We start from the raw sequence: 26,115 nt of genomic DNA, 5'->3' as shown, positions 1-26,115 counted from the left end.
AGTCTGATGACCAGGTTAATAACCAAGCTACAACGATTTTAATAAAAACAAAAATAGTATTTAATATATTTACAATAAACATACAATCATGTAATCTTTCCCAGGAAAATATACAGAACTTAAAGCTTTTAATACAAAGTCATGAATAAATAAATAATTCATAATCAAAATAAATAACGAGCGAACGTGGAACTTTGTCATAACAATCAGGAAAATCCCAGCGAGCTAAACTCATTCCCTTTTTCCAAACGGTTTCACCTTTGAAGAACTTTCTAGAATAACGCCTGGAACCAGTGTGGCCGGTCCAGGCTGTCATGGTTCCACTGGGGCCCGGAACCTCCTCCGGTCATAAAAAGAGCCTCCTTCCAAACAGCATCATCCTCTTATGGGTTTGGGGGTGTTCACACACACATCATGGCTTTGTTAATAGTTGGCTTCATAGGGACTGACTGCCCACAACGACCAGGCGGACTCCCGCAGTAACTGGTGCATTCTGGGATTTGGGGCTTTTTCTTGGAATTCTTTATGAAATGGATGAAACGTTTTTGGAGGGAGACTCTTTATGCATCCAGAGGTCTTCTGACAGATAGCTCTTACCTGGCAATGCAAAATAACTACATAAATAAATAAAAAAATAAAAAAACGTAACATGTTTTCATTACAAGGCAAAAAACATCTGTGACACTTCAGAGTGCCAAAAGGGAACAGTCCAGCAGTGCGCAGAGGTCTGTTCTCACCCCCCCTTCGCTTAACATCATCAAAACCAGAGCTCTACACGTCATCTCCAATAGAGCTCGAAACATGATGGGAAATATAAATCTAGTCTTCATCTGAACTAGAGCCCTAGACTCCATCTTAAATAGAGCTCTAAACATTATCTCAACCGGAACCCTAGATATGATCTTACCCTAAAGATCATATTAAAGAGAGCTTTAGTCCTCATCTGATCTAGAGCTCTATGGCATAGTCTTAAATAGACCTCTAAATGCTATTTTAGAGACCTGTAATCTGTCATCTTAAATAGAGCTCTATACATGATCTCAACCGGAGCCCTAGTTATAATCTTACATAGAAGTCTAAAGATCATATTAAATAGAGATTTAGTCATCATCTGAACTAGAGCTCTAGGCATAGTCTTAAATATACCTCTAAATGCTATTTTAGAGACCTTTAATCTGCATCTTAAATAGAGCTCTAAACATGATCTCAACTAGAGCCCTACCTAGGTATGATTTTACATAGAAGTCTAAAGATCATATTAAACAGAACTTTAGTCATCATCTGAACTAGAGCTCTAGGCATAGTCTTAAATAGACCTCTAAATGCTATTTTAGAGACCTATAATCTGCATCTTAAATAGAGCTCTGAACACCCTCACTAAAGTTCTAACCATCATCTTAACTAGAGCTCTAGTAATCATCTTTAACTGAGCTCTTACAATCATCTTAAAACTCTAGACCAGAACTAGGCTAGCTCTCTCGACATCATCTGTAATTAAGCCCTCAACATCACCCTGACTAGAGCTCTAAACATCACCTGGACTAGAACACTACATATCTTAAAGAGCTCTAATCACCCTAACTACAATCAAAACATCACTCCGTCCAGAGCTCTAGATATAATCTGAACTAGAACTCTAAACATCTTCGTAAGTAGAGCTCTGAACATCCTCTGGACAAGAGCTGGAAACAACCAGGCACAGGGGCAGGACTGCTCGGTTCAAGTCGGGCTAATAGTTAATATTCTACGGCCAACGTTATCTACAATGTCCCTACGGCTTCAACATTGGTGCCATTTTCAAGCAAAACATTGTTGTAGTTTTTTTTTTTTCATCAATTGGACTGAAACACAAAACATCGATCCGCTTGCCTCGATGGAAAGAGAGAATCGTCTAAAGTAAGACAGCAAATCCACGCGTAGAAAGAAAAACTACATCAGAACAAGTAATACATCCTAAATAACATGGTTATACAGCATTTATAGGCAATACAAGTTGGGACACTTTTGATATGCTAGAAACAAAATGAGGCATCATCACAAAAGGCTACAAAGAACTCAAGGGTCCTGTGGGAGTGAGTGCTTGTGTGCGTGTGTGTGTGTGTGTGTGTGTGTGTGTGTCTGTAAGTGTGTGTGGAAGTGTGTGTGTGTGTCTGTGGTATTGCTTGTCTGTGCGTGTAAGTAATTTAGTGAGAGTTGTGTGTGTGTGTGTGTGCTTGTGTGTGTTGAAGAGCTCGTGTGTGTACATGTGCATGCTAGCGGGGGTGTGTGTCTGTATGTGAGTGCTTATGTGTGTGTTTGTGTGTGTGTATGTGTGTGAGTGTGTTTGTGCATGCATAGCCGTGTGTGAAAGTATCTGTGGTTGTGTGTGTGTGTGTTTGTATATGTTTCTGCACATACTTATACATGTTATGCATATTCATTTCTATGTGTGTGTGTGTGTGTCTGTACCCCAGTCCTCCAAGCAGAATTCTACATGTCTGCGTGTCAGCTGATGGTGCTATAGGTCGGGGGTCGTGGGTCAAGGTTCAGGGGTCGTTTAGACCAGTGGTCAGTAGTGACATTTCAACGTGACGCCAGCAGACTGCATACTGCTGTGGTCAGTCTTGTATCGTTGTATCTTGTCGTATACTGCCCCTAGTGTCTAAAGCTATGTAGTGCTGTGTTCCGCTGTACAGTACAAAGCAGAGAGAGAGATAGTCCTACCAACACAGCTCTACCCATCCTGCCTTCTTCGCTACTGCGGACGGAAGGAGTCAGTGCTGGGTGTTGTAGTTTTTGTTATTGTTGTAGTTTTTTTTTTTACGGTGAGTTGGTGACAAATGAACACCACAGGCTAAACTAGACATTAGGCAACTGGACAGTTTGGCTCCAGAAACAGGAAAAGGAAACAAATACTTAAGACCTGCCCTTACAAAACAAAAGACAAGGAGCCGGGACACCAGTATCATAGGTGTCGCTCGGCATAATAAAAATCCTAATGGAGTCTTTAGGGACTCTTAACAAACTCTTAAGGGACTTTTGAAAGACTCTTAATAGACCATTAACAATCCCTTAACAGAACCTTAACAGACTCTGAATAGACTCTTAACAGCCTCTCAATAGATAATTAAAAGACACAGGGTTCTAAACCTTACAGGCGGAAGCATTCCATCGTCTCAATATATTAAATTAGTCCTCAGGTATTTTTAACAGTACAGTGGTAAAGAAAAAAAAAGAAAAAAATGCAGTCCATGTTTTTGATGCAAAACATATTAAATTCTTACAAAGTAAGCCCGGGAAAAAGGACAATACGCGGTACTCCCTGTATGAATAGATCCTCTGACACTATGTGCTAACTATGAATCCCATAGATCAAACGGTCCATACGTCACCGCAGTGCGCAGCGACTCCCTTCCAAACCACAGTCTAGACGACCGCTGTAGATAACACATAAGATAGATATATAGAGAAGGTTTGCCATCCACACAATGCACTATGCATTATAATAATCCCCCTCTCGTTTTTCATGGCAAAATCTCAAAGGCGTGGATTTAACTGTCACCATGACAATCATGTGCCTCGGCGCCTGTTGTATCATATACTGGATATAACTTTATTGTTCTTAAACTGCATGCATTACTGGCATGCTGTAGTCAAACTCGTGGTCTCGGCCAAAGCTCTATCCGCCACCTCTTCGGCACAGGGTGAAATCTGGAAGTAGCATAATCATCGTCATCGTCATCAACATCATCATCACCGACGCCGTGTGTGTGCTACTGGGAGCGTACTGGAGCGATGACGCCAAGCCACTACGTGCTCGCGCTCATGCTTCGTTGCCACGGAAACAGCGGGGGGGGTTTGGGGTTGGAGGGGGGGGACTTCGGAATTAAACTGCCATTTCGGGGCGCAGGCGACGGCTAACGGCTAACGGCTAAAGTCAGAAGCGCTTTGACGGTTTCGGTTTGGGAGATTTGGTTCTAAAAAACAAACCGAGGAAATGATAAAATAGATCTGCTGACAGAGGCGTTCCGGTAAGAGAACATGTCGAACTGTCGGGAACTAAAGGCCACGGTCTGTGCTGATTGGACAGCTCGTTCTGGGTGACGTCGTAAAGGGAACAGCTACGAACTAGCTACGAGCTAACAGCGGTGACTCAACATGAAAACCAAAACCTCCAACATCCATAGACTGGCAAATAGTTACAAGCTGCCCAGAAACAGAGCAATATTCTCTCACATCTGAAAAAATTATCACTCTTAAAAAAAAAGAGAGCCATTTACTCTCAGAAATATTATAAAATAATATTAATGGAATCACTTTGAAAAGTATGAAACGCAATTCAGTAGTTAACAAAAATAATAGCACTTTCAGTAAACTGGATTCTTTACATTTTTTAGAGATATTGAATAATTAACGCCAGGTTTATTCCTTCTGACCACGTGCCCTGAAGCAAACCATCGCGTGCGGTCAAACTCCAGCAACACCCCCAGGGATTATTTTGTACATGTCGACAAACATCTCAATCTCTCTCCCTCTCTCTTTCTCCCTCTCTCTCTCTCCCTCTCGCTCTCTACCTCTCTTTCCGTCTCTCTCTCTCTCCCTCTCTCGCTCTCTCTCTGTCTCTCCCTCTCTCTCTCTCCCTCTCTCCCTCTCTCTACCTCTTTCTCTTTCTTTCTTTCTCTCTCTCTCTCTCTCTCTCCCTCCCCCTCTCTCTCTCTCTCTCTCTCTCTCTCTCTCTCTCTCTCTCTCTCTCTCTCTCTCTCTCTCTCTCTCTCTCTCTCTCTCTCTCAACGAGCCTACGGCTAGCAGGGTGGCCACGGTAACTACGGTTACTACTGTGATGCTCCTTGGACCCGGTCGGCTCTGGATGGGTCGCGTCGGTCTTCAAGTCTTGTGAGAAGAGTTGAAATGACAAAGTAAGATTTTTTTGGGGGGGGAAAACAATGACCCCACTAATCTGTAAAAAAAAAAAAGAGAAGATAAAAAAAAAAAGAGAAGTCACACAGAGCAGGTGGCTGTTTCTAGGGAGGCTGGTCGTCATGACAACGGGTTTCTGGTCGCATTCATAAGAGTGGATGAGAAGTGGAGTCACTGTTTCCTTGCTGCTGTATTTGAACCTGTCTGTCTCTCCTCCGGAACCTGTCTGGACGCAAAGACAGACACAGTTATTAAACAGACAGGCAGACGAACCGACAGACAGATGGACAGATAGACAGACGGACAGACAGACGGTACGACGGACAGTTAGACAGACAGTCTGAGAGCCAAACAAGAGCCAAAGAGAGCCAAACAGACCAACAGCCGGACAGAAAGACAAGCAAAATGATTGACAGACAGATATGCAGACAGCAAAAGAGAAGGACAGACGAACAGAGAGTCAGACGGAAAAACGGACAAATAGATAGATAGACATACACATACATACAGTCAGAGAGTCAGGCAGACAGACAAACAGACCGACAGACGGATGCACAGCAAAACATACAGAGCAAGACAGACAGACCGACACTCACACACTTACAATCAGAGAGACAGACAGAGATTCAGTCAGACTGACAGACAGAGATTCAGACAGAGTAAGAGAATCAGAGAGACAGTCAAACAGAGGTTTCGGCCGGACAGACCTCCCCCTATAAGACGGACTCCATGTTGTCTGCGGTGCTCTGGTCTTCCAGGTTGTAGATGAACTGCGTTTGGCTGTTGGGCTCGTGGGTCATCTCCTTGCCCAGGTTGTCCAGGGTCACGCTGGACGCCAGCATCTCCGTGGGCGTCAGGTAGCCCTCGCCGTTGGGGATGTACTTGCGGTAGTTGCGTCGCAGGCAGCGCCAGGTGGTGGTGTAGAGCAGGAAGGCGGAGGTCTTGAGCGCGATGGCGATGCTGACGTACAGGTGGCGGTAGGACACGTTGTCGTACAGCATGCAGGCGCCGCGCTCCCCGCACACACGGCTCCACAGCAGGCAGGTGGAGTCGATGCCCATGCCGAAGATGAGGGGAGGGGGGATGAAGCCTGGTGGGGGGGGGGGGGAGAGGGGGAGAGCCGGGACAGGAGGAGGGTCAAAGGCAAGCGGTAAAGATGGTACTCTGTTGCCTCTGCTCCAACGACAGTACCAGTTCAACTCGCCACGACTTGGCGTGGCACGACTTGGTTTGGTTCCAGACGCGTCGTGTTTCCATTTAGAGCAGAGTACCTCTTGAACGTGGGCGGGGTCGGAACAGCATTGACGTACATATCCACGCGACACATAAACGGACAGGTCTACGCACAGGAGCGTCTTCTCCTCTGTCACGGTCCACGGCGTGTTCTTGCGCGCTGATCCTGCCGTGTTCAATAATCAATCACTATTGCTGAATGAACGCTGATGCTAGCAGTAGTTAAAGATGCCGTCGTCGGGTGTCACTCTCTGGCCAATCAGTGGCCATCAGCCTGTTTACGTCACACAATAGGTATCAGATCAGCTCTCTTGGAACCTCGACGGAGGTGAGACGTAAAAAGTACCAGGTACCACATTTTGGTGATCGAAGCGCAAGAAAAGGCGGGCTAAGTCCGTACGAAAGTTCAGGTAGACCATTTGATCAGGGTTCTGTCTCTTAGGCCTGTATCACAGTCATCTTCTTACCTGGATCACAGCTACCTTCTGACCTTTGTCACAATCACAGTCTCTCAGACCTTAATCAAAGTTACAGTCATTAAGACCTTCATCACAGTTACAGTTTGTCCTTAATCACAGGTACAGTCTGACAGTTACCGCAGTTACAGTCTGACCTGTATCACAGGTACAGGCACAGGGACCATTTTCACAGTTACAGTCTCACATTTATCACAGTAACAGTCAAATCTTTATAACTGTCACAGTCTCTGGACCCGAATCACAATGACAGTTTGTAGAACCTGTGTGTCTTACCTATCAGTCTGAGCAGCAGGAACAAGACTCCCAGGGCGTAGGACTTCAGCTCTGGACTCACAGTTCTGCAGAAGAAAACACAAACAGCTCACATTACTTAAATGCTGCTTGTCGACCACAGGCTAAGGTTGCAGGTGTAAAATCCCGAAAATAGCTCAGCATCCTAGTGATGGAGCAGGATAGAACCTGGTATCAGGTTCAATTCTTAATGCATGCAGCCTACCACTCGGCATCCTAGATTCTCTATCCCCTGCCTCTTCATTAACGAGAAATGATCTAAAGTCGATTTAAATAAGTGTTTCATGATTACATCCATCTAGTACCACTCTCATATCATTTGTATTCACTTGTAATCAATCACTGAGGCTCAAACGATTCCCCTCTCCGCTAAGATATTTCACCTGGACACATTTCTCCACCGCTTTCCCGGCTGCCTATTACAGAGCCGCCAGCGCCCTCTAGTGGACGTCTGCTGTAGCACAGCACAGCAGACCTCCACCAGCGCCCTCTAGTGGACGTCTGCTGTAGCGCAGCACAGCACCTGATGAGGATGATGACGGAGGGCGTCTGGGCCATGGCGCCGATCATGCTGCACACACAGATGACGCAGAGGAAGGTGAGGAAGGCCTGCTGGCAGCCCGGGCTCGGACACTTCCCCGGGAGAGCCACTGCCTCCTCCCGGTTCGAAGAGATACAGGTACAGCTTGTCAGGTTCTGGGAGCAGGGAACGAGGAGGTGAGGGAACAAGGAGGCAAGGGGACAGGGAGGTCAGGGTTAGAGGAGGTGAGGAAACAAGGAGAAGAGATACAGGTACAGCTGGTCAGGTTCTGGGAGCAGGGAACGAGGAGGTGAGGGAACAAGGAGGCAAGAGGACAGGAGGGAGGGAAGTGAGGAGGCAAGGGAACAAATACGAAAGGGAACAAGGATGTAAGGGAACGGGGAGGGAAGGAACTGAGGAGGCAAAGGAACAAATAGGTTGAAGGAAAGGACGTAGTATTAGAATGAAAATAAACTAGACGCAAATAAACGTCTATTATATTTTAGGAGATAGATATAATCAAAGTCATAGATAATGTCCAACAAGACGGTTATTACTAGCCCAGAATAAACCAGACTCATTTAACCTAACTGACAAATCAGAATCAAATATTCAACCAACCTGTGTAACGCTGTAACATAGTGTCATCTGAACTGATCTAATCTAGTATTACATGGACAATGAGCCACAATGGACAGAGGGACGCCAAAAGGCAAAACTTTCTCATGCAGTGAATCCTGATCCAACACGTGTGCTAGCCTGTAGCACAGGGGTCACCAACACGGTGCCCGCGGGCACCAGGGCACCCGCAAGGACCACATGAGGCGCCCGCAGGCCTGTTCTGAAAATAGCACAGCTCATTCTTGAACAACTCTTTCCCACCTTTTTTAAGTCATTGTTGATAATTATTGTGAGAAAGCATTAACATGATCAGTGTCTTCACATAGATGGGTATCATTAATCAATATTAACAATATATAGCTAGAGGCAAACTGAGCAAATTTTTTCTTTCAGAAGAGTGTAACAAACTGGGTGCCCCTCGTATGACTCAGTACCCATGAAGTAGCTCTCAGGTTCAAAAAGGTTGGCGACCCCTGCTGTAGCAGATATTCAACCAACTTGTCCAACGCTGTAACATAAAGTCATCTGAACTGATCTGATCTTATATGACATGTGAAATAAAACACGACGGACTAAACTGCTCATGTTGTGACTCCAGACCAACAGGTGTGCTAGCCTGCAGCGGCCACGACGCCACCCACCGGTTTGGTGCAGCCGGCAAAGCAGGCGGAGAGGTAGGTGATGCCGTTGGAGCCGCACACGGGGCTGACGGAGGAGGTGTAGCAGTTACAGTTACTGATGCAGGCGGGCTCCAGCCGCTGCCTGGACCTCAGCGTCCTGCAGGGTCAAGGTTCAACGAGAGAGAGAGAGTTAAGGGCTGATTACGGTCCCACGGTCACGCAACGCAACGATCGCGCAGACGCTTCGACGCAGTCGTGGACCTTTATGGTTCAGCGTCGGGTTTTAGTGAGCGCGTCGCCGCGACGGAAGGTAACAATTTTTGGGAGGCGCACGTTCGGCCCTTGCGGTGGACGCAAGGAGGGTCCGTGAGGACTTAAGGGGTCCGTAACCCCTGTGCGTTGGGTGAACGTGGGATCATAATCAGCCCTTTAGATATAGATATAGATCTAGAAGACAACACGTTTGAGGCATTGACATATGCAGAAGTCACTACTGGCATTAAAAACCTTTGGTTCATGTCTTCATCAGACGGACGTAAAAAGTTACTTTAGTCATTATGAGAGCATTAGGTTTAGGTGCAAATGTTTAAAAGCTGAATTAATAAATTAACAACGATCCAAAAAATAAATCACAAAGACCAAATCCCCTATCTCCATCAGCCAGTCCTTACTCGTTGCCGTAGGGGACGGTTACCCCGGCGACCGGCCCGGTGTCACAGCCCAGGAAGAGGAAGGAGACGTAGCAGGCGGTGGAGATGAGGTTGACCAGCATGGCCATGCGTACGGCCCCCAGAGCCGACAGGTTGAGCTTCTTCACCAGCAGCCCACCCAGGAAGATACCAAGGCAGGCACAGGGAATGGCGGTCATCCCTGGGGGGGGGGGGGGGGGGGGGGGGGGGGCACACCACACTCAGTCATGGAGCAGACGAAGGGTCCATGCACTCAGTCCCGTTTTTACAGATTCTCACCTTTAAAGGTCCCATGTCAGGCCACCAGGTGTGAGCGTGATTAGCCGTTACAAGCCATTTTGAAAATCTGCCCCTTATGACATCACAAGTGGGAGTGTCCACCTAGATGTGTGCTGGATAGATCGGTCTACCAGCCTACCCAGTGGACTGTTGCAAACGTCGCTCATCTATCCGTCACACATCTACGTGGACACGCCCACTCTTGATGTAATAAGGGGCAGATTTTCAAAACGGCTTGTAGCGGCTAATCACACTTACACCAGGTGGCATGTCATGGGACCTTCAAGATCCGTCCCTTTCTCTGAGTCGGATGCGAATGATACGCAGCACCAGAACACACTTTTTCACTTTTTCTGCCGTGTTTTAAGTCACGTCAACAGCGGCAGGTGAATGTGGTCTTCTATAGGCGGATCATATTGGTTGCCCAATGTTTTAACGCATTTCCCTGAATGAAAAACGATAAGACGGATCATTGGGGAAGAAAAGTGTTGAGTTGTTCAGTGTGCTAAAAAAAATCATAGACGTGAATGTGCTTGGACTAGGTGAGGCTGAGAACTATCAAAGCATCACATTAGGAAGCCCCACAACAATCCACGTGCTGCACGGCCTCAAGGCTGGGCAAAGTGCAGAGGAGGAGCCAACCTTTACAGGAACACTTAATGTTAAAGCTGTGACGTTAGGACACCATCAGTCAGTGGCAAAAACAAGCACTTTTAGAGGACGTACCTCAAAGGGCGCTATATCCTTTATGTAGGATAACGTTGCAGAACTTTTTCGGGGATTCACCGCTCAGCGTTCTACCTCAATACTGGACCAATCTCCAAAGATCGTTCTCTGCATTAGTCTCTTAGAGCCAAAATGATCGGAAAATAGGGTCCAGGTAAATAATCCTGAGGTTTTCGTTGAAGATCAGGCAGAGTAGAGAGGAGCCACAGAACGCACTCTTATTGCGCTTTCACACCTACAATTCTGGAGACTCTGATTTCTCCCCCCCCCCCCCCCCCTTTTTGGTGTGAACTGGCAATACAAACTTGACGTTGTCAAGCTAACTAAACTACAAAAACAAACAGGTTGCTAGTCTACTGTGCAGAATATACATGGGAAACTCTTACGCAACACAACAACAACAACTTTGTGCGATCTTGGGTTTTTCAATTTCGTTTGGTGTAATTTAAAAACGTCTGTGCTTTTGTGAGTGACCACAAGCAACTGCTTTATGTAGTCGTCATATTTCGATGAGTGCTTTCACCTCGTCTTACCCCGACAACTGAATATGTTGATTATTTCAAGTTTGCGGTAAAAGTGCAATTTCAACCCACAATGAAAGCATTGTGTTTTTCGTTCGCTTACTGCAGTTTGGTCGGATCACATTCCCACCTCAAGGCATAACGAACCACTGGTTCGTTTTTTTTACTGGTTTGCTTCCCAGCAGGGTTCAGATGATTATACACACCACCGCAAACAAGCCGACCTAATGGGGGAAGCGATACTGGTCGGTTTTAAGCGTTAGCTTAAAACCGACCAGTGTTTGAGCTCAGTGTGAAAGCAACCCTAAGACAGAGAATAATGCAGAGGAGCCATCAGAACATGGTAGGAAATACAGCAAAGTGCTTAAGTGCTCAAGCCACATGAATCAACAAAAGTGCACGAGTCAGTTTGTGATTGGTTGATGGAAGAGACGTGTTTTCTTAAAGATGCGGAGCAGCAGAAGATGATTGGCGTATTGATTATTGAACCTGTGGTCTAATGGCACTCTGGTGGAGACCGTTCCAGTTGTGGTGTATGTAATTTCTGTGGGTTAATCGGTGTGTTTACATGCACGCCTCATTTAGAAAAAGGCTTGATAATCCCATTAAGATCATACTCAAAGTTAAGTATTTATGACCTGATTGCCGCGTTTGCAAGGCCACTCACATCATTGGAGTACTACATAATCCTTTCACACATGCACTCAAAGTCGGACATTCTCTGGATAATCCCCGGTGGGACTGATGTGGGGGCTAGGCTGATCATATCCCCCAGTACCCCCCCCACACACACAGACACACACACACACACACACTCCCACTTGCACCTACCAAGGAGCTGATTGGCTGAGGAGGTGGTGAGGTTGAACTGCTGCTCCAGGTATTTCCCCAGGAAGGCCGCGAAGCCCGCCACCACCGCTATCTCCATGCAGGCCGCCAGCGCCACGCAGGTGAACACGGGGTTGGACAGCAGGAAACGGGTCACCCGAGGTATGACTGAGACAGGGAGAGAGAGAGAGAGACAGAGAGAGAGAGAGAGAGAGAGAGAGAGAGAGAGAGAGAGGGATAGAGTGAGAGGGAGAGAGAGACAGAGAGAGAGAGAGAGAGAGAGAGAGAGAGAGAGAGAGAGAGAGAGAGGGATAGAGTGAGAGGGAGAGAGAGAGAGAGAGGGATAGAGTGAGAGGGAGAGAGAGACAGAGAGAGAGAGAGAGAGAGAGAGAGAGGGATAGAGAGAGAGAGAGAGAGAGAGAGAGAGCGAGAGAGAGGGATAGAGTGAGAGGGAGAGAGAGACAGAGAGAGAGAGAGAGAGAGAGAGAGAGAGAGAGGGATAGAGTGAGAGGGAGAGAGAGAGAGAGAGGGATAGAGTGAGAGGGAGAGAGAGAGAGAGAGAGAGAGAGAGAGAGAGAGGGATAGAGAGAGAGAGAGAGAGAGAGAGAGAGAGCGAGAGAGAGGGATAGAGTGAGAGGGAGAGAGAGACAGAGAGAGAGAGAGACAGAGAGAGAGAGAGAGAGGGATAGAGTGAGAGGGAGAGAGAGGGATAGATAGATACAATGAGTGAGAGAGAGAGAGCGAGGAATGAATAGTTAGAGAGAGGGATAGAGAGAGGGAGAAAGACATAGAGAGAGGGAGAAGGAGAGGGTGAATGATGTGAGCGAGGGAGGGGGGGAGAGAGAGAGAAAGTGTGATAACGGTATAAATACATTTCCATAGTTTAGTGAGTGTCTCCTACATTTACCAATGCCCCTTAGCAACTCACCACCTCCCCTTAGTGACGAGCAAGCCGCCCTTAGCAACACGCAATCTCTCCCTTAGCAACAAACCATCTCCACATAGCAACATAACACCTCCCCTTAGCGAAACGCTGAGATTCCTTAGCAACATACTATTAACCCTGTAGAAACATGCTAACTATCCCCAATAGCAACACGCTAACATTCCACAGCATCACATCATCACTATCTTTTTTTCCCCTCCGTTTTCCTTGGCAGCGTTTCAGGAATTTCTTCATAAAGAAGGACTCATTGCAAAAACGCATCTAGCTGTAGAAACACCGTAGTACATATTCAAGGCGCTGGTTCTCCACCAAAAAGAGAAGAAGACGAGGCGGGGCATATGCATCAAGCCTGCGCGCTGTATACAAACGTACAGCGGAGGAGGAGAAAGCAGTGGTTAAACGGCTGATAGGGCAGAAAATACTTTTTAATGTACAGTTAGCAATTCAATTTACCAAGGGGCTGTATTTAAAGCTACAAAAGTAACACAAATAAAATCAAACAACAATTTTTTTACGCAACTCTAAGGTTGCCACCTGGTGGGGGGGGGATGGCGATGACGTCATAGTTTGCGTATCTAGCGTCCGCACGAATCCGAACCCGAAAACGCATAGGGCCGCTTTTATCTTATTCACCCTGGGACCTGGTTTCAAAGAAGTGGATCCGTCTGGACGGTCGGCCCAAACGCACGACTTCTGCATTTCACAAAAAACGGGGCCTTAGTGACCGCCCATCTCTACTTCGCAACATGCGTCTCCCGCTGAACCGCACATCACCTTAGGCCACGTTTACGTGTAAACGGGGCCTTAGCAACCTTCTTTTCCCTCCTCCTCTACCCTCGTCACACCTCTCTAACCCTCTGTTCCTCCTCCTCACACCTCTCTACCCCTCTTTAACTCCTTCTCACCGGCTCAAAAGCACCGTAGAACCGTACCTCTTACCTCACCTTAGCAGCCCTGTTGCCTTCCTCCTCCGTTCCCCCCCCCCCCCCCCCCCCCCCGCCGCGCCCCGCCCTCCTCACCTCGTAGATGCTGACAGACGGTGAGGCCGCTGTTGACATCAAAGTGGAGCACGGCGGCGTTGCCGGGCTTGTCGTACTCTGTGTTCAGGGAGGGGGGCAGCATGGCCTGCTCGCTCTCCACCCCGCTGTCCACGTCCTGGGGGTCCAGCGACTGGGGGAAGCCGAACATGAAGAGGGACGAGAAGAAGAGTAAGGCACCGCACAGCAGGAAGCCCGCCCACCACGCGCCGATCCACCGCGGGTCGTCCGGGGTGATGTCCAGTTTACCTGGGGGACAGGTAGGGGACAGTTGGGGAACAGTTAGGGGACAGGTAGGGGACAGAGGACGGTTAGAGAACCGTTAGAGAATAGTCAGGGAACAGTTAGAACAGGTAGAGGGCAGTTAGGGAACATGTTGAGGTTAGATAGAGAACACATAGAGAACAGATGAAGAACAGACCAGAGGAGAGACAGAGAACAGGTGGTCAACAGATATAATGTTTTCCCGATAAGATCAATAACAGTTCCCCTCCAAGGTGCTGACATGGTTTACTGCGGCTCTTTCCGGTGAGCCAGAGGCGAGCGTTTGGTTTATTGAGCACACGCTGTTATTCAAAGCGACAGAGACGAGAGTCCTTAAGGAGCGAGACAGCTTCAGAGCATCCCGCTCGAGGGATCCAACAGGTCATGCTGTGGGGATGAAACCCAGTAACCTTTCGGCTGGGAGTCCACCAACTGTGCCACTACCCTGCCCTACTACACTGACACGGTTACGGTGTGACACCCGGTCCTCCTGGAGATACGCTGACCTCCCGGCGGTCTGGCGTCATGTCCCCTTAGGAAGATTTTTTTAGAAATCATATGATTCTTGATGCTAATATCTGATTATTTTTGTGAATCATCTGGTGCTATTCACAAGCTAATATAAAGAGAGGATTGAGCATAAGGAAGTACGAGGGTGTATTTATAAAGCCTCATTTTACTTTAATGTAGCTGTAAGTATTAATAGCAGTTTGTACTATTTTTGTGATGCCGTTATTCCCGTGACATCCACTCATACGTAAGGTAAGGTGAGGTCATCTTTAAAATCTCAGCGGGGAAATTTGCTGCAAAGCCAGCAGTAATAAAATCCTCATCAACACACACCAATCAATCACTCAAAGTAGGCCTCCTTTGCGGGCCACAACAGCCGGTCCGAGGCCACATGCTTGGGGCGATCTTGTGGTTAAATTGCAGTGAAAATTTCTCAACAGACCGAAACAAGCCTACAGCTATTGTGTATGTGTTCGGGTCTCGGGGCACATTGTTTTGGAGCAAAATGTGCTGATCATAGTTGGATCAAGGGAAAGGTATAGCACCAGTTTTAACTCTGTGTAGGCTTACTTTCCATAATGTAAGAATGTGATCAGAGTCTGTCAGCGGCAAAAACAAGCACTCTCAGAGGTCCACATTGAAGGGACGCAGAGGATTACATCTATGTATTAGGGACTGCAGAGTTCACTCTCAATCACACTGTCTGTATTAGTACCTTAGACCCAAAATGATCGAAAAACAGGGTCCAGGATAAAATATCCCAAAGGTCTTCTTTAAAACCAAACAAAACGAGCACTAGGTAACCCGTCTTTGCAGCAGTATGCCTGATGACATCACATGGAACAAGCTCAACAAATCAGGGAGCCTAGTTTTTATTATACCCAGTGTTGGTCCATAGAGCTGTCCTGTATAATCGTGCTATTTAAAGAGGCTACCTTGGTCTACCTCCATTTGATGGAGCACAACTTCTCTTACATGACATTGCCAAGATCAGTCTGTTCTGGGCTAACTTTAAAACACGACAAAGGTCGGGACATCTCAGATAACGTCCTACAATACGCCAACAAATGTGTTTTTCAAGCCAGCCCTAGCAGAAGAAGTAGCAGCAGAAACGTTAACACATTAACCTTTTCATTTATTTTAGATTTAAGCTTTCTTTATGATTAAAGTTTGTATTAATTCATTAAGTTACATTAGTACATTAGTTACATTACTTAGTTACTTTGTAACATTAAGTAATCTATTGAGTTTCCGATCATCTACCACTATGTTCCGCTGAGACTGGCCAGACTCAGAGGCTGTCTGGCCTTCACCAGATCATCATGATGATCATCCAGAACTATCTCGGTGCTGTGCCGATCTTGGGCCCATGATGCGTCTAGGTGACGGTGAGACAACTATCATGTAATGGAGACATGCTAGCTCCACACTCACCGACAATAATCCCATGGATGTCCAGGTGGATACTACCGTGTAACAAACAGTTACACCCCCAACCCGATGGAGGTCAATCCTGCAAAATACAGTTACTCTACCAAGCTAAAAGTTGTTAAAGCTGCCTACTGCTTTCTCCTCAACCTTTTAATCTAGAACAGACACATCCTTCCATAAATCAACCATACAGGATCTACATGTTTACATGTGACACTGTGTCTTTCTAAATGAACCCTTCTTTCTGTGTTGTTCTTGGTCCAGCCATGTTGTCTCTCATATGTCCAATGTACGATTCCAAAGAAAATGTGCTTAAACCTTGAGCACTTACTTTAACACTGTCACTGTACCACATACGCACTGACTCCACAGAGCAGCAGCCAATCGGAAGAGGAGGCCACGTTGCCCTTCTACGTTGACTTACTTGTGTCGATGAAGGCGGCGTCCACGTAGACTTTGGTGCAAACAGAACCTAAGATAAAGCCACAGGCTGGACCGAACACCAGGGTGGAGAACAGGATAGCTGGAAGGCAGAGAGAGAGAGAGAGAGAGAGAGAGAGAGAGAGAGAGAGAGAGAGAGAGAGAGAGAGAGAGAGAGAGAGAGAGTCAGTGCAAGCAGTATAATTAAACCAGTATAGAAAACCTTGTAAACATAACAAATACAGACACATCACTCTTTCCATTTCCATTTACTACCTTTACTCTAGTGGTCATGGCAATTCTAACTATCCATTTGTTGCTTTTCAACATTATCTTCTACTTCCTACACATTCATCTTCCAGACATCATCACCTTCCTCTCGTCACTGCAGTAACGCAGAGTGCACTTTTAATTCTTCCACCAGAGGGCAGCGCTGCACAGCTTCCAAAAGGGAGGTACAGTAAACGGATATTTTGAATGGTCTGCATTTTCTCTTCAGGCCCTTCAGAATTTCTGGTGTTGATGATAATTTGTCCTACGCAAGCCTGAATTGTATGGCTGATTGGTCACTTGTTATGTAATCATTAAAGGACAGCTGTATCAAAAGATAGATTTCATAGATCTAATCAAAGACGATCAAGTTAGAGTGGATGCATTGGTAACATCTCGTGAGATCTAAGGCTAACATAAGCTAGGTTAGAGCTTTGGCTGTTTTTACTCTTTAGTTACTCCAACCACCACTCTGCAGCGTTATAGTTTTATCATAGTATAGGGTTAAAACAAAATAACATTGGTTCTTATCTTACTATTAATCAAGATTTATGTTGAACTCTGCTCAACTTATCATTTCAGACCAAAGGTGGTAGTGAATAGACAAAAAAGGTCAACACATGAATCACCACACATCACACAGCAGCTTATAGTAAGTAAGTACATTTACATTCAGGCCATTTAGCACACGCTTTGATCCAAAGCTGCTTACACCGGTTAATGCACACACCGACGGCAGAGTCCGCCATGCACGGCGAGGGCCAGCTCGCCGGGCGCCATGTGTCGAGGCGTCCCTGAGCAAGACACCTTACCCTAGCTAGGTGTCTTGCTCAGGAACACTCCGCCACTCAGCTTGGAGGAGCCGAGGATCGAACTAGCAACCTACCGAGCAGCTAAGCCAACGTAAGCAGTAGTAGTCGTGAATAAAATGAGTAAGTGAATACTGTAATGCACCTCCTCCCTAGTGCTGAATTAGGTAAAGCTGAACTTAGCGGTTGTCAAAGGATCCTCACTTTTACCACCCCAACGTGTTGATTGTATTTTCCCCTCCTCCCTCTCACCCATTCTCCGCCTTCCATATTTAACAGTGATTGACAGTCACTGCAGCCAATCAGGGGACTGGCACTGGGATGTAAATTGCCCTGAGCTGTGGCCTCACAGGATTAATGAAGCTGTAGATCTGAGAGAAAGCAGAGGATCTATCACGCTCACATCCATGTGTCAGCGATCAATGACCCGGGGATCAATAGGGTGCAGGGCAGGCGTGATCAGGTATCTGCTCCTCATTGTTCAACGTGGTAGGATACAACATGGACGGGCGCGAAGGGGCTCAAGCGCTGATCTGTTGTCCTGATCACTGGATGTTGGTTTTCACTGCAGACTCACCAACCAGTATTCACTGTTTCGTTGTTATTAAATCACGTTGAGATATTGATTGGTTATCAGCTTCATATGCTTCTATATGACACCACCTTTACCTTCAAATGGTCAATGTGTTATATTTACTTAATATTATTTATGTCTGTCTTTCCCTGTCTCTCTCCCTCCCTCTGTTGGTTTGGCTGATTCTTCCTCTCTGTATCTCTGTACATCTGTCTGTCTGTGTCCGTCTCTCTCTACCTTGCTTGCTCTCTCGCTCTCTTTCTGTGTGTTTGGCTCTTTCCCGCTCCCGCTGATTGCGTGTGTGTCTGTGTTCGCGTGTCTGTGTCTGTGTTTTGCTCTCTCTCACTGTGTTTGTGTGTCTTTTTGTGATTGTGTGCGTCTCTCTCTGTGTGTGTGTGTGTGTGTGTGTGTGTGTGTGTGTGTGTGTGTGTGTGTGTGTGTGTGTGTGTGTGTGTGTGTGTGTGTGTGTGTGTGTGTGTTTGTGTGTGTGTGTGTGTGTGTGTGTGTGTCCCTCTCTCTCCCACTCATTCACTCCCTCTCTTCCATTCCCTCTCTCTCTCTCTCTCTCTCGCTCTCGCTCTCGCTCTCGCTCGCTCTCTCTCTCTCTCTCTCTCTCTCTCTCTCTCTCTCTCTCCTCAGCTGGTATGCTGTTTCAATATTTTAGTTCTCTTTGCTTCATGTTTGCTAACAGTTGGGCCTCCCGTGTCCTATTGCATTATTGACAGCAGCTAAACACTGGCTGTCTTCACACGCTAAGCTGCTGTACATTATAACTCTATACTGTACTGTAATATAAGAGCGCTCACTCACACTCACTCACACACACACACACACCCACACACTGTACACACATAGGCATGCACGTACAAAAGCACAACACAGAAAAACGACCACACACACAAACACACACACATTAAGCTAACGCAAACACATACACACAGACGCACGCACACACACACACACACACACACACACACACACACTCGTCTATCTATGAGATGAAAGGGATGGAAGAATAACGCAAAATGACTTTGTTTTTGGTGGCCATATGTTTCATCTTTGTATTATATACATATTTGTACCACCTTCTCTTGAGAGATAACGGAAATAAACCAAAAAAGGAACAAATCAATCTGGAAGCAAACCGAAAAACCAGAAACAGTGAACACAGCGTTCTCTCTCCTTTTGTGTATCCAAACCTTTCTTTTTCTTTAATTCATTGAAATAAAGCCAAGTCATTCTAGTCTTTGAATCACGATTAGCAATTAGCTTAAATATGCTGCATAAATAGCAGCGATCGGTCTCCCCGGGGGAGCATTGACGCTAGGCAGCTCGCCAAGCGCTGCTCTCTTTGTCCCCATAGCCTGCTACGGGAGCCGGGACAGCCGACCGTCAGCCCGACCGCCGTCCAGGACCGGCCGTCGGTTTCTGCTTGCAGTGGCGATCGATAGAAAGAGAGGCAGATACTTAGTGATGTTCTCCTCTGATCTGCACAAGCTGAGCTCTCAGGTAACAGACTCTCCGGCCAACCACACTTGAGAGTAGGTAGGATCAACCACAGAGTGTCATTAATAACTCATTATCCCAGTATGAGGTTTTAATTGTGATAGTTATGTATTTCTTTTTTTTACGTAAATATTTGTAAGCACCCTAGAGTGAAAGTAGCGGGTTGAGTGCAATGTAAAGGCAGATGATTATATATTGCTAATCATCTGAATAAATACAACTAACTTTTGATTTCCTGAACCCAGACTTCACTATTGTTCAGTAGAGTGTGTTCATAGTTTTATAATACGATAAACATATCCATAATGCAATTATAATTATATGAGTAACGAATACTAGGAAATGAAAACAGGACATGACTAAAGTGACCTTAATGACCATAATAATAATAACTTGTGGCTCGACAAGGTGCCGAGACATTGCCTAGCGAAGCTTAGACTGTTGTATTGAATACACAGAGCAGCAAGCTGTGTGCTGTAAACAGTAGCACATGGCTTTTAAGGTAATGACATTGGCTGTGAAGATGTAATATGTTTATGGGTTCTGGTCTTTCTAGATCAATTACAGCAAGTACATCAAAAACCTCTTTCCCCAAATCAATCAATGGATCAATCTCTGCTCCTTCGTCTTAATCACATGCAATATGCTTAGAGGAGTCGCAAGTTGGCCCAAACAATTACTTTAGAATGGACCATCACTTACTGTGAATCGGTTATTTAAATAATGACAGATATTTAATAAATGCATTATAGAATACTATACTGTAGTGGTAAACATTTTGCTTGCTCCACCCTCGACAACTTTCAGGCAAGAAGTAGCCCTGCCCTGCCTTTGTTGCAGCACAAAGTGTGTGTGTGTGTGTGTGTGTGTGTGTGTGTGTGTGTGTGTGTGTGTGTGTGTGTGTGTGTGTGTGTGTGTGTGTGTGTGTGTGTGTGTGTGTGTTGGTTTGTGTTTGTGTGTGTGTGTGTGTGTGGGTGTCAGCTGACCTGCTTCTAAGATAAAAGGAACTCAATGACTTCTTGGTACTGGAAGGAAAGCATGCGCCCGTGACTGTGAACAATGTTGTGTTGTACGTCTATCACTGGAGAAGACAGAATCCTGTTGTTGTACTGCTGAATCATTTAGATGTGGCTAGATGGATATCAACAGCACTGTACACAACACACATTAATACAGGGGAGTGAACCAATTAGGTAATTTAGGATGATGTCATGTAATCCTGTCTGTGGGGATGTTTTTAATCGAGAGATGTGCTTTAGAGGAACAGAATGGGCTTAGTGTAAGTGATGTGGATAAGACAAACATTCAACCAGCGAAAACAAACATATTAAACGTTTCCCGTTTGCAACTATTAGAGCAGCATTATGAAGTAATATGTTTTTGGAGTACTTTTCTATAATGCTTTCTGATCAACCTATCATAAGGCTTCACTGACTGTGTGTGTTTGTAAACCACCTCGTAACATGGACTTCTCTTCCTTCCACTGAATAGACAGCATTCCCTTGACGGGAAAATAACTTTCCCTGGACGGAATTTCACTCTTGAAAACCAGATCCTGATCTAGTCAGCCCGTGAAAGGTGTGGAGGAGACAGGAGAGGATAGAGGAGAGGAGAGGAGAGGAGACAAGAGGAGAGGAGAGGGCAGGAGGAGAAGCAGAGAGGAGAGAAGGAGAGGTGAGAGGAGACGAAAGAAGAGCAGACAAGACGAGAGAAGAGACGCGTGGGGGAGATGATGAGGAGGTAGGAGAGGTGGGAGAAGGGTTTTGAAGGACAGACAAGGAGAGAGGAGAGGAGCGACTGCAAGGTGAATCACACGCAGACACCCCGACCTTCACCTTCCCAAACTACCTCGAGGTCAAACCCCCCCCATCCCCCTCTCCCAGCATACAGGACGTTCACCAGACAAGAGGCTGCGGGTCGCGCCCCACAGTGTGAAGCCGCGTGAAGGGGTTGATGTCTATATATAATACACATACACCGAGAAGTGTGAATCGTCACACTGTGGTGTGACACGCTAACAAGAACATACTGATTACCGCCTGTCGCACGTTTTCAAACGGCAGAAGTAGAACGCACAAGAACAACGCGCCCCTTGCCGGGCTAAGCTCCATCGTAGACGGCACGTTGGTCTGCTGTCATTTTATTCAGCACAAGGGGCGTGATCGACGGGACTAGATCAACTGACTCTGTACGCGAATGGCTGCTCGCCGTCGCTTCCCTGTCGTCATCGTGTTAAACCAGCCAATAGCGCGCCAGGGGGAGACCCCAGCTTGGTGATTGGCTCCCGCAAAAACGCCTCGTACCCCCCCCTCCCAGACTCACCGATATACAGCGAGGAGTCCTTCCGGCGCACGTGGTCGTCGATGTACGCCACACCCAGCGGCTGGACGGGCGTGGCCCCGATGCCCAGCAGCACCTGGGCGCCGATCAGCAGCAGGTACATCATGTTGGTGTTGGCCCGGTTGCCGCAGCTGAAGCCCGCCTCGCGGCTCTCCGTGCGCGACGTGTTGGAGCAGATGTCGCGTCCCTCGTCGGCGTGCCACGAGTCGCCCGCCTCGTACTCGTACTGGTGCGTGAGGAACTCGGGCAGCGCCGACAGCAGCGCGCCGAGCGCCATGACGATGCCCCCGCAGCCGATGAGGCGCGGCCTGTGGGCCTTGGCGCCGAAGTAGCTGACGAAGAGGATGAGCGCCAGGTTGCCGATCTCGAAGCTGCTGGCGATGACGCCCACGTCGGCGCTCTGCAGGTTGAAGCGGCGCTCCAGCGTGGTCAACACGCTCACCTGGGCGGGGGGAGAGAGGGGGAGGGAGGGAGAGAGGAGTCAGACAGAGAGGGGGATGGGTGAGAGAAAGTGGGGTTGAGAGGGTGAGAGAGAGATGGGTGATGATGGGAGGGAGAGAGGGGAGTCAGACAGAGAGGGTGAAAGGGGAGAGAAAGAGGGGTTGAGAGAGAGTGAGAGAAGGTGAGCGACCAGTAAAGCTCCACTCGACCCAAAAGTTCATTTCTGGCCAGGTTGTGTGTGTGTGTGTGTGTGTGTGTGTGTGTGTGTGTGTGTGTGTGTGTGTGTGTGTGTGTGTGTGTGTGTGTGTGTGTGTGTGTGTGTGTGTGTGTGTGTGTGCGTGTGTGTGTGTGTGTGTGTGCGTGTGTGTGTGCGTGTGTGTGTGTGTGTGTGTGTGTGTGTGCGTGTGTATTCACTGTCGATTGTTTCCAGAGATGGGAGGCCACATTGCTCTCTCCTCCACCCCTTCATATCCCCTTCGCCCTAGCCCATCTCCAGTTCTTCCTCTCTCTCTTCCCTCGTCTTCGCTACTATCCATCCATCCCGTCGGCTCGCCCCCCAGGTGTGCTGCGGGTCGGCCCGTCTAGGGACTGGGAGTCTAGGGACAGGGCCCCCACAGTGGGTGAGCCTGTGACCGGGGTCAGCCCAGAGACACAGGGGCCTACCGTACCGGGGCCTTCAGTTGACATACAGCTGTGATCCACTGACCAGAGACAGGGACAGCATCGTGGCTCTCCCAGGGAACCTCGAACACCACTGGGGACATTCATACCGCATAACCCGCTGAACACAACCACACGGCCTGCTGGAGCTACAGACGAGCTGCCGTGTTACTTTGTTACCGCGTTACATCATGTTATTGCATTATGTTACTCTGTAATGCTGCTGTCAGGTCGGTTCTGTTATGTTACGCTACAATATGTAACGTCGTTATACAGTGTTACTCTATGTAAGGGCCTAGGTAATGTTTCTTCGCTATTTTAGGCATATTTTATGCAAAGGTACTGTACGTTATGTTATGCTACTCTGTTATGTTATATCATGCTACTCTATGTTATGCTAGGCTACTCAATGCTATTATACTCTATGTCATGTTATTATATACAATGCTATGCTACTCTATGTAATCTTACTGTTATGTTATATTATGCTACTCTATGTTATGCTAGGCTACTCAATGCTATTATACTCTATGTCATGTTATTATATACAATGCTATGCTACTCTATGTAATCTTACTGTTATGTTATATTATGCTACTGTGATATGCTACTTCAATGTTTTGTTATGATACTATGTTAGGTTATGTTACTCAATGTTCTGTTACTCTATGTTCTGTTATGATACTATATGTTGTGTTATGTTACTCAATGTTGTGTAACTATGTAATGTGATGCTACCCTATGTTACGCCACGCTATGTTACCTCATGCAATTGTATGTGACTCTATGTAACGTTTTCCTATTTTAGGATATTGTACTGTTACACTAACGTTATGTTACTCTTCTCTATGTTATATTACTGTATGTTAAGTTACACTTTGTTATGTAATATTACTCTATGTTATGTTAATATTTGCCATGCTTCTATGTGCTATGTTACGTTATATTACATTATGCTATTATAATCTAAGCAGAGCCATTCAAGGGTAATATAATTAAACTTTAGGTCTAAATCCGACAACCTTAACATAAATGAAGAAAATATTTATATAAACTTTATAATCATGTAAATAAAGAAAACCCTAGATTAAACAGCTACATCACACAGCGCCACAAGTCGATAGGTCATTCCAGAGCAGTGTGCTGACTGCACACTAAAGCACAATAACCCATCAAAATAAATCAACATTTGCATTATCGCGTGCTATGACCTTCGTTCTGCGGACAGGTGGTATAAATCATAAACTTTGCTGAGTGTGTACCGGACTATATGCGTCTCTTTGCTCCAGCGGGGTTAATACATGATGTAAGAGATATTAAAGACGCCGTCACGGCAACCGCATTACATACAGGCCCGGTGTGTGGAGACCAGCCAGCGTTCAACCCTGCTAAAGCAGCCTTTCATCTGCGCATTTCTAGAGCAGGTAACACATACACACACACGCACACACACACACACATTCACCCGGACCAGCGGGACGACTGGCTCATGTGGATGACTATGAGGGTTGATGCAGTCTGCAGAGGCCCAGTCTGTGATGGTCACACCAGCCAATGCTAATGCGCATTACTGCGCGAATCAAAGCGTCCATTCATTTCCCGGGGCAGGCAGGCTGACCGGGCTGGATCATTAAAGCGTTATTGCCCGCATCGACACACGAAACCGCAGCACCGGTGGCGGCGTAGCGTCGCCTCTCCCGGGGTGTGTGTGTGTGTGTGTGTGTGGGGGGGGGGGGGGGGGGGGGGGGGGGGGGGCGCTGCTACCGTGACCTGACGTAACCGATGGGCAAAAAAAACGGGGGAAAAACCATGATGATTCCGTACAAGGTTATGACGACGCGTGTGGTGAAAACTCACCAGGTAGGCGCCCACCGTGCCCTGGGCCAGCATGAGCGCGCACTCCGACACGAGGAAGATCTTGATGTTGGAGAAGCACGACGTCTTCTTCTGGCTGTCATCCTGCTCCGGGTCGTCGCCGGTGCTCCTTTCGGTGCATATCTGCTGATTCTTCACCTGCATGCTTCTACTCGTGGGGTCTCACGCTCCGGGCGCGTTCGGCGGCATGAATCGGGCCGAGGTCTGTCCGTCCGCCGATCACCATCTGCAAGCAAGGACGCGGGGCTGCACTGAGGGCTGCAGGAGGCTGGTGGTGGTGGTGGAGGGTGGTGGTCGTCACCGGACGCTCTGTGGATGCGGGCTATGTCCACTCAGCACAACACATCGTCTTGTCTGGGCCGTGGTGGTAGCGGCGCGGATGGGGCTCCTGCAAAAAACGGTGTTGCCGTAGAACTCCCGGTTTCGTCTCTATAGCCCCCCCCCCCTCCCCCCCCCCCCCACCCCCCCCCCCACCCCTGCTGCGTAACGGCACCGTCGGAACGTCGCAGCAACTGTTGTTAAACGCACTTCACGTTTCGCTTCCACGTTCGAGTTTTTACGGCGCTTCCCACGAGTCGGCGAAGAGACTTCGGGCGCAGGCCAATCCAGACACGCTCACACACACACTCGGCTCACACACACTCGGCTCACACGCACTCGACTTCGCTGCTGTTGCTGCTGCTACCGCTGCACCCAATAGGCTGCCGTCTCGAGACCTGACTAACACCTCTGACGTAGCCCACCTTCTATTGATATATGGATGAATCAATTTCTAGATCTGAAGATCTATTTCCATCTCTCTCTCTCTCTCTCTCTCTCTCTCTCTCTCTCTCTCTCTCTCTCTCTCTCTCTCTCTCTCTCTCTCTCTCTCTCTCTCTCTCTCTCTCTCTCTCTCTCTCTCTCTCTCTCTCTCTCTCTCTCTCTCTCTCTCTCTCTCTCTCCCCTGCCTCAGTCACTCTCACACTCTTTCTCCCTCTCTCTCCCCCCTGCCTCAGTATCTCTCTCTCTCTCCTCTGCCTCAGTCTCTCTCTCTCTCTCTCTCTCTCTCTCTCTCTCTCTCTCTCTCTCTCTCTCTCTCTCTCTCTCTCTCTCTCTCTCTCTCTCTCTCTCTCTCTCTCTCTCTCTCTCTCTCTCTCTCTCTCTCTCTCACTCTCTCTCTCTCTCTCTCTCTCTCTCTCTCTCTCTCTCTCTCTGTGTGTCTAGCTCTCTCTCATTGTTTCTCTGTCTCTCACACTGTTTATTTATATCTCTCTTTCTCTCTATATCGCTGTCTTTCCCCCTCTTCTCTCCTTCGTATATAAAGTGAATCGAAGTGAAGTGTGTGTGTGT

The 26,115-nt window shown here is 47.3% G+C and overlaps 1 protein-coding gene and 1 long non-coding RNA gene across 3 annotated transcripts; both read right to left on the bottom strand.

Annotated features, from left to right (window-relative positions):
- Positions 1-42: 42 nt before the first annotated feature.
- Positions 43-4,597, bottom strand: LOC115558554 (uncharacterized). The gene is made up of 2 exons (XR_003979343.1): positions 1,339-4,597; positions 43-1,001 (listed from the first exon to the last, which is right to left on the bottom strand). It is a non-coding gene; the product is annotated as an uncharacterized LOC115558554 (long non-coding RNA).
- A 102-nt stretch (positions 4,598-4,699) lies between these two features.
- On the bottom strand, positions 4,700-25,222 carry LOC115558498 (solute carrier organic anion transporter family member 3A1). 2 transcript variants are annotated; one of them, XM_030376682.1, is made up of 11 exons: positions 24,769-25,222; positions 21,793-22,252; positions 16,316-16,414; positions 13,669-13,935; positions 11,707-11,871; positions 9,332-9,530; positions 8,682-8,817; positions 7,423-7,595; positions 6,882-6,946; positions 5,604-5,986; positions 4,700-5,122 (listed from the first exon to the last, which is right to left on the bottom strand). In XM_030376682.1, exons 1-10 carry the CDS (start codon positions 24,928-24,930, stop codon positions 5,610-5,612), a joined length of 2,103 nt encoding a protein of 700 aa, XP_030232542.1. In that variant the 5' UTR covers positions 24,931-25,222; the 3' UTR covers positions 4,700-5,122; positions 5,604-5,609. The 2 variants fall into 2 exon arrangements, with proteins under 2 accessions (XP_030232542.1, XP_030232543.1); XM_030376683.1 differs by having other exon boundaries at positions 4,700-5,118.
- Between the last annotated feature and the right edge of the window lie 893 nt (positions 25,223-26,115).

This window comes from Gadus morhua, chromosome 14 (genome assembly GCF_902167405.1).
Source record: "Gadus morhua chromosome 14, gadMor3.0, whole genome shotgun sequence".
In the NCBI taxonomy this organism is placed as follows: Eukaryota; Metazoa; Chordata; class Actinopteri; order Gadiformes; family Gadidae; genus Gadus; species Gadus morhua.
This window is presented reverse-complemented; position numbering and strand designations above follow the sequence as displayed.

Bases quoted from the DNA above. Each gene is read 5' to 3' on its own strand.
- LOC115558498 (XM_030376682.1), bottom strand. From the start codon at position 24,930: ATGCAGGTGAAGAATCAGCAGATATGCACCGAAAGGAGCACCGGCGAC. The intron at 11,872-13,668 runs GTGAGGAGGGCG...TCCCTGTCTCAG, and splicing joins CGTCTGTCAGCATCTACGAG to TCATACCTCGGGTGACCCGT. The intron at 9,531-11,706 runs GTAGGTGCAAGT...CCCCCCCCCCAG, and splicing joins CTCAGCCAATCAGCTCCTTG to GGATGACCGCCATTCCCTGT.